This window comes from Frankliniella occidentalis, unplaced genomic scaffold (genome assembly GCF_000697945.3).
Source record: "Frankliniella occidentalis isolate FOCC.00 unplaced genomic scaffold, Focc_3.1 Scaffold82, whole genome shotgun sequence".
Taxonomy (NCBI): domain Eukaryota; kingdom Metazoa; phylum Arthropoda; class Insecta; order Thysanoptera; family Thripidae; genus Frankliniella; species Frankliniella occidentalis.
In genome coordinates, this window is record NW_026267212.1 from 719,137 (window position 1) to 727,530 (window position 8,394).

The 8,394-nt window shown below is 54.7% G+C and overlaps 1 protein-coding gene across 1 annotated transcript in view; it reads right to left on the reverse strand.

Annotated features, from left to right (window-relative positions):
- Window positions 1-376: 376 nt before the first annotated feature.
- LOC113214563 (atrial natriuretic peptide receptor 3) overlaps window positions 377-8,394 on the reverse strand; it is a 98,082-nt gene continuing 90,064 nt past the window's right edge. Inside the window, exons 3-4 of the mRNA XM_052269098.1 lie at window positions 4,447-4,561; window positions 377-617 (exon numbers count right to left, since the gene is read on the reverse strand). Coding sequence (XP_052125058.1) covers window positions 392-617; window positions 4,447-4,561 — 341 coding nt within the window. The 3' untranslated portion in view covers window positions 377-391. The remainder of the gene's footprint in view (window positions 618-4,446; window positions 4,562-8,394) is intronic.

The window sequence follows — 8,394 nt, forward strand, 5'->3', positions numbered from 1 at the left end:
TTTCTTTAAACTCACCATAGGGGGGTTTCAAAGCATGCTGATTCCATTTCTTCCACCAAATTTGACGCCGCAGGGGCGGAACTAGTCCAAAAAAGGGGGGTACCCCTGTATCAAATTTAAGCAGCATCAGACATAAAAAAAACAATACTTACCCCCCTTTTGGCCTAGTTCCGCCCCTGCCCTGTCAAAATGCATATCAGAAATGAATTCAGCAGCCGTCAAAACCCCCATGTACCAAATTTAAGTGGAATCAGACAAAAACTAATATCCACCCCCCTTTTTTGGCCTGGTTCCGCCCCTGCCACGTCAAAACTCATTGCAGAAATAGATTCAGCGCACACGAAAACCCCTTAGAACGAAGGTGGAGTTTATTCAAGTTATTGGTTTCCGCTCATATTAATTTTGGCCGCTTTTTCGTGGTTTGAGCCCACTGTGCGTCGGCCGTCCGCCGTCGGGGCGGAACCGGACTCACCTCGGTGGAGAAGTTGCGGTAGACCTCGTTGTCCGGCGTCCTGGCGGTGACGGTGAGCAGCGCGCTGTAGGCCTTGCGGGCGCGCTCGTTTCGCTCCGCCGGGTCCTCGTCCGCGTGCCAGGGCTTGAAGCGGTTGCGGTCCATGCTGCGGATCGAGAGGGTTGGGAGGGTTAGCGTGCCGCAGAGAGACAGAGACAGACACCGAGGCACTGACAGAGAAGGTTTCGCAACAGAATCTTTGTTAAATACAATAAAATGATAAAAACACGATAAACGGAAAAAAATACGATAAACGATTTAAAAAAAAAGTTACTTGAAGACCCGGTCTTGCAAGACCATAGATCTTATGGAAAAAGCCAAATGGCATCCTAAATCGGGTCATGAATTTGAAGAAACTATATTTAGCGTCGTGTAATGCGAGCAAATGGCGCGCTCTAACGCGGAAATTTTTTGTGATTGTAATGTGGTTTTAGAGAGAAAACTAGACAGCATTTGGACAATCTAGTGTAATTTAGGAGTGGTTACAGAGAAAAGTAAAAGGCAAAAGGCAGCTGTTCACATGAATATATTTACAAATGCGAGTAACGAAAGCGCCGCCGTCGTGGTGCGTCGCGGCGGCAGGGGTTTAGGAAAGGAATTAGCCACGCAAGCAAAAGTTTGAGGGCGGAGCGCGCGCCGCGTTGCCGATTCGACAAACACGGCGGAGGAGGAAATAAGAGCAGCACTCCGTCAGAAATCCAAAGCCAAGCCGGTCTCTCCTCTCCCCTCTCTATCTGCTTGTGGTGCGACAAGCTACAAGACACCTGTTTGTCTGTTTCGTCAAGTAGCAAGACGGTGGAATGTTTTCAACCCATGTTTTCCGAAATGCCGGAAGGGTAAGAATAACGCGCTGCTGCGCGCTGTCCGGAAGGATGGCGATTTCTCCTTTAGCGGAGAATCGTATTTTGGCAACGCCGACAGCACACTTATATGCGCTACCCTGGGCCAAAGAAGTACAGAGCACCCCTATTCCACCGTGAAAAATAATGGTAAGTTTACGGGAAATGTGTAGAAGAAATTTAAATTTTAAATTTACAAGCACTTCGTATCGACAAGCAAGAGTACACCAATGTTGTAAATTTACCAGGGATTGTGCACAGTGTTCAGCTGCACCACGCTGCAAAATGCAGACGCGCAAATTCTAAAGTTTTCCCCATAGTGTGTTTGGGTCCCGCGGCCGGGGCTGCTGCGCTGGCACGCTCATGGCACTGCAGCAGGCGGTATACGGGCGGCGGGCGGCGGGCGGCGGCGCTCCGCGCCACCTCAAAACTCGCTTGGCACTTTAACTCTTCCCTCCCCCGTCCGTACCAGGGGCACTGGACACATTCCAAGTCGGCCCCGCCCCGCCCCACATGCATACGTGCAATCAATGGTGCGGCCCCGGCCCTGAATCCAAATCCCCTCATTGGCCGCGGCCGGGTCAGGGCCGGGCGGGGCCGGCCCGCCATATCACTCAGCCGTCCGCGGCCCGGGGGAATAATGAAACGCGCGCCCCATCCGGACCCGGATCCGGACGGAATAAGGACCTGCTGTCGTCGCGGCGCAGCGGTAAAACTCTGCGTCTAGACTGTACTGTTTAACCCAAAATTTTAATGCAAAAATTATTTATAACGACGTGGAGAGTATAAAATCGAGAGGTCACCATCTCACATAATACTCCGTACACGGTTCCGATAATACCTTATATAATACTTCATAATACTCAGATAGGCCACAAAGTACCTCAAAATACCCCTCATAATACCTCCTAATTCTCCACAATACTTACGTCGACTTACGTCATAAAATCCCTTAAAACGTGCCATAATACCATAATACTCCGCGTGCAATGCCGAGGGGAGTTGGCGGCGACTCCTCGTTTAAAATTCTGCTTTGACTTTTAGCGAGTGGTTTTTCAAACAGTAGTTGGAAAAGCAAAAGCTTGGTTTTGGGCGACAGATTAAAACTGACGGTGGATCTGGGATCGAGAGCGGTAGGAACAGCAATTCGCTGAGGTATTTCCCAGCTACGTCATGCTTCCCCCCCCCCCCCTCCACACCAGAGGCAGGCAGGCGCCGGCAGCGCGACCTGGACTATGCCGTTGGAAAGCAGCGAGGGGTAACCCGAGCCGTCGAGCATATCCACCTGCTCGTCGGTCCGACTGTTATTGCAGGCCCTGCTGCACGGTGGGCGGCGCCGAGGCGGGGAGCGCCCGGGACGCAGGCTCACGGTTCAGCAGGTGGGCTGGGCGCGTGGCCTACCCCGGCGGCTGCAGGCGCTAGCAGGAGAGCCGCGGGGCAGTCGGCAGGCCCGAGAGCGCAAGCTCCCAAGGAGAGAAAGCAGAGAAAGGGAGAGAGAGAGAGCTACGCCACGAAATTAAAACGTCCGTCTAGACGACAGACTGCTACTGAGCACCGCCAACCCCTCCTGCCCAGATGGACTTAAAATTAAGACAAAAGAGGAGCAGGGCGGAGATCTCCTCTGACTAGATCAAACTTTTCATTTCCCCGAGGCACAGCAATGCGGTACTTCCCCGTTTTTATCATGAGAAGCACGTCTCCTAGCTCTCGTTGCAGCACCGCGCCCCACGCCAGAGCTACGCGGACACGCTACCCAGAATTTCTCACTCCGAAACAAAATGCAAAGACTCACTCACCCCCGGCACCATTCATGTACCAGTTTCGTAAACAAATCCCAGCATTGTACCCCGGAGGTAGGAATATGTTTATATTTTCCAGAGTACATCCTGTCTCACTCACACACTCATTGGATTTTGAAAGGTCAGCGGCCACGCCCGAGCACACAAAAACACCAACATTACAATAGCCCTAGAGCACCGTGGCCCGGCACAACAAAAGTGCGGCCCGATTCATATTTTAGTGACGAGGACCCCAACATACACATCGACCCTTCATCCCCCCCCCCACATATTTCCTTGCCCCGTTCCCCCGTTTTGCCGCAGTAAGCGCAGCGTTTGCCGTATTCACAATACATTTGACGAGGAGGAGATGAAATAGGGGAGTAGAAATAACAAGATCGGGGCAGAAAAGGTGAACGAGCGCTATATGCTCGCGTTTAGGAGACTGTCCGCCGTCGCAACGAGGGTGCGTTGTGTGCGTAGATGTCGCAACGACATCCAGAGCCCCCTCCTCTGATTAAACATCGCCGTCTGCATGCCGCGGCGTCACCGCGTTCTCGATCCACTAGTATACCAAGCGTGCGAGGGGGTAATAACTCCCTTTTGATGTGTACACATGATTCCCGAAATTCTTGATTCCCAGTGATTCCCGTCCACTTATATTCATTCCTTAGGTTTTCTAGTGGAAAACGCTTAATTCGACTACTTTGTATTAGTTTCATTAGTTTCCCTAGCAGTTTAAACGATTTCTGTTGATTCCGATTAATTTTTATCCTAATTATTCCCAAGCAGATGTACACATGATTCCCGGAGTTATTGGCCCCTCGCAAGCGTGCAACTCGAAGCAACTGCATGTGTTAGTTAAGCAGTTGCACACTTAGTTTACTAGTGGAGCGAGAACGCGGGCCCACGCACCAAAACATGGCTTTACTTGGGTCAAAGAAACTCCTTTTTGTGTGCACGTCAGTTCGTCGAATCAACGCCGTTTAGTCCGCAGTCTTATCGAGTCCCCAACTACCACGGCTTGGGGCGCGGTGCGAGGTGACGGAGCAGGGTGCGAGCCAGGCTGTCGCTGCTAAACAACGCATGAAATATTCATGGCCAAAGGAGATTGGACCTACGACGGGGGCGCCGCCGCTGCGGAGTGAGTGCGAGGACCTCCCGAGAAATTGGAAACAAACGCCGGCAAACAAAACGCCCTCCCCTGTCGGCCGCGGGTGGAGCGCTAAACTGCCTACGAGGGTGGCCCCAAAACTGCTAAAGTTTCGTGGAATTCGTAGAAGTAAGGTATAAAAAGGGACATAGCACCGCGGCTCACCTGCTGAAGAGCTCGATGTTGAAGAAGACGTACTCGCCGCTGTCCACCATGTTGAGCTCCTCGGCGGCCAGCATGATCTCGCGCACCGTGCTGGGGTTGGCGCACACCACCACAACTGCAACAGAAAGGGGTAAGCCGTTAGTCGGGCTAGCCATTGTGCAGCAGGTGCAGCGAGCCCTGGCAGCCACAGAACCTCCAGGCCACCTGGAATAAAACAGTAATTACTGAACTAAATCTCTTTGCGAAAGCGGGGGAGCGACGGGCACAAACACAACACCAAACAAATACAGGTCAACGGGAGTTTCATTGCTGTCTTGAAGGAACCGCCGTGGTAGCGGCGTCGACTGCCTTGCCGGTCCGGATGTCGGTCAGCTCGTCCGTCTGAGTATCTGAAGGGTCCGTCTGTCTGTCGTCTGTCTGTCTGTTTCCACACAGGCAAGGCTGGCGGAGACCAGCACCGCGCGACCCGGCTGCAACAAAATAGAGGAAGAGAAGTACAGCAGACGCATTCCCAGAGTTAACAAAGTACTGTACATCATATTATGAGTGTCAAAGGACAGACAATTTGCTGAGAGGGAGGAGAGAGAAAAAGGGGGAGAAGAGGAGGAGAGGCAAAACGTGATGTGGTGGGGGAAATGCGAAGGAAGTAAAAGAAATGCGCACCGAAATAAAACCAGAGCTGTGTACATTAGAGTTAGTTCACGTCGCTTTTTTGAGCAAACCTCGCGTAAACCGCTGCCAACCCCGTCTCTCTCATGCCAAACCGCAGCAATAGATCTTCTACGGATCTTAACACAAAGACCCCACACAGAGAAGAGAAACATATCCGTGTGCTGGCTGCTAGTGCCAGCTCAGAATATACATCTGGGAGGGACAGACGCACCTGAGAGGGCTGAGAGGCTGCAGCAGGCGCTTCAGCCTCTGCCTCTTACGTTTCCCACGTTTCTCTAATCGCCCTCCTCCCCTGGCCGCTATCTCTACTACTGAAGCGTGAACGCAAGCCTTTCGCGATAGGCGCAAAATCGTGGGAAATCGAGTAAAGTCCCCCAACGAAGTAGTAAACTCAAGGTAACACCATCCCGGCTGTGGGAAAACATCCCCAGATGAAGTTCTTTTAGGGGTTGAAGCGCAGGGCTTTATGCGGCAACGACATCTCTTCGCCGAGAGCAAATTGATACATATCCCGAGCAACCCCCATCCCACACCCCTCTGGTGGAGCGTGCGGTAATGTTGTGACGACTCCGCAAAAGTGAGAGAGAGAGGGAGACTCTGTAATAATTCGAGGCCGCACCGCAAACTTGTCGTTGTAAGCCAAAACAAACTGCCCCTCTTTCTCAGTCGCACGTTCCCTCCCCATCCCCTCTCGCTCCCCGCCAACCCGGCCCTCGGACCAGAGCATAATCATGTGTCGAGGTGCCCTCAGGCCTTTTGCCCTCTTTCTCTCGGCCGAGCTCCGTAAAAAAGCGGGCATCCTGATTCAGCCAGCAGCACGACGCAGGTGCTGTTGTTCCCCCCGTTCTTTTGTATCAAGTATCAAGCAGTCGGCACCCGCCTGGGCTCTGCTAGCCTTCCGGGAATCGCGGCTACGCCCGAAGCGAGTCTGACTGGAGCCACTCTGGATGGTGCCTACTACTGGCTTAGGTTCAACGGGATAGCTACTCTGACTCGAGCCACTCTGGCTAGAGCCCCTCTGGCAGGAGGATGGAGCTTGCAGCAGATTGTGACTCCTCCTCGCAGATTGTGAGGCCTCGCGCCGTGAAACATTGTGCGGACGAGGTAGGCCGCACTGCCGACGTCACTCAGGAATACGGCCGGTATCTAAAGGTAAGTGCGGGGCAGGAGGAGGGGAAGGGGAGGGAAAGTAAGACACCGACAGCCGACACCGGGGAGGACCCACATGAAATACGAGCCCCATAACCCTCTCATCACATGCCCCCGCCACCCGAAGTGGGGCGGGGAGGGTGACGTCCACCAGACCAGCCGGCCGGCAGGCGGAGGTGAGGTGGAACCGACCTAAAGCGGAGCGACAAATAACAAGGATCAGGAGTCGGGGAGGCCGACAGAGCGACGGAAGGCGGGGGGGAAGGAGCTGCGCGGGCGTTCGGGACGTCAAGGGGGCGGAGGACAAGGGCATACACGCCGAGACAGCGAGCAGAGCGGAGCGGGGCGACTGCGACGCAGAGAGCGACACGGCGGGAGCGAGCGAGAGGGATTGGGGAGGGAGACAGGGCCGGTCTGATCGCGTGAGATCAAGCACTGATGGGACAGGCTGTCAACATTTACTCTGAACTTGCTCGGCGCTTTTCGGCCCATCAGCAGGCCCCTAGCCCCGGCCGCCCGGTCCGGCCGGGGAGCGGGGACCTCAGAGGACCGCAGACCACAGGCTCGGCCGCGTCTTCTCCTTCTTCGCTCGTCCTCCGGAGGTGGGAGGGGCTGGCTAGCTACATGGGTGATGGCCCCGCCACGCCACTCAGCACTCCCCGGGGACCTTTCACGTCGACGAGCCGGGCGCAAGTTACCCCGCCGCGGATAACCCGGCGACATGATTGGCCGACATGGTGAAGGGCAGCGCAACGGTGTTTATAGGAGAAAGAGAGGGGGAGGGCAGGGGGGGGGGGCGGTACGCACGGGATGTTTTTACTGCAACCCTGCCCCGTGTTAAAAGCTGCTGCGAGGGCAAAACGACGATGAGAAGCGGAGGCGGGCGGAGGGCATGCAACCTGATTGAGGGCCGAGCGAACAAAAGCCCGGGAGGGCCAGCCGAAAGAACGGGGGAGAAGAGAGCCAGAGCAGATTCACACACGGGCGAGAGAAATAGCGGGAGGTGGGGGATGACAGCATAGAACCGATATGCTCGGCGTAGGACAAAGCAAGAGAGAGAGAGAACGAGCGAGAGAGAAAGTAGTAGCAGAGTGGAGGGGAACGATGAAGAGTGACGGAGAGAGGGAGGTGGCGGGAAGAGAAGCGCAGAGCACTCCATTTAATCTTTCACCTCCAAAAGCAGGGAGATAAAATGCCGTCGCAAAGTTTATCCATTAGGGCGAGAGATTCTCTGTGCACGCCTCCCGCAGGCACGCCCCACTCCCCAACCTGCCACAACAGGCTGCCGCGGGGCCAGAAAGTGAAAACGAGTTCCGGTCGCAGGTATTCCAACCCTTCGCAACCCGGGCCCGGGGGAGAGGCGCCGGGAACCACCCCGCAATCTGCAATCTCCTGATGCGACGGTGACACCCCAGTAGTCCGCAAAGGGGCCTTTTCTCCTTTTCTAGGCCAAAACGTTTACGTTTAGCTTAGCTCGGGTGTGTTTCGCTATATTTGTTTGTTTTGTTTTTTGATTGTGAGCCCTTTAACTGATGTTATTATATCTTCAGAGTAAATCACTGACTTCCCGCAGGTTATTTTCTGGGACGTTTGGTTAAATAGCACGGTTTTGACATCAGTTGCAGCACAGCCCTTATCCATCCACCTTCACAAATACGAAATTAACTTTGCAAAGTGTGCAGCCCACTACGGTGGGCCTCGCGCGGCCGCGCTTCAAAGGGAATGAGCAATTTGAATGACCGCCACCTCCCCCAGCCCCTTTCCCCCAAGCCGCAGCAGCCCGCCTCCCCTTGCCGTGACTCTCAACCCGACCACTCAAAGAGAGGGCTCTAAATTTTCATGTACTTTCACCTCATTCCTGCCATTCCGTCCGGCGCAGAATGGAGAGCAATCCGGATGAACGGGGACGCATGAATAAGGCCGGGCCGGGCAGGTTGTGGGTAAGACGTAGTACGCCGGCCCGCGGCGTTACGTGTCCGGCCCTGGCCCGAACGTTCTCTTACCCACAGAGTACGGGCCAGAGAACCAGCCCAGCCGGGCGCAGGCAGCCGTCGTACTCTCCACGCAAATATTTGCTGCACCTCCATGAGCCCGGGTACGCGGGGCGGGCTGGGAAAAGGGTGGGGG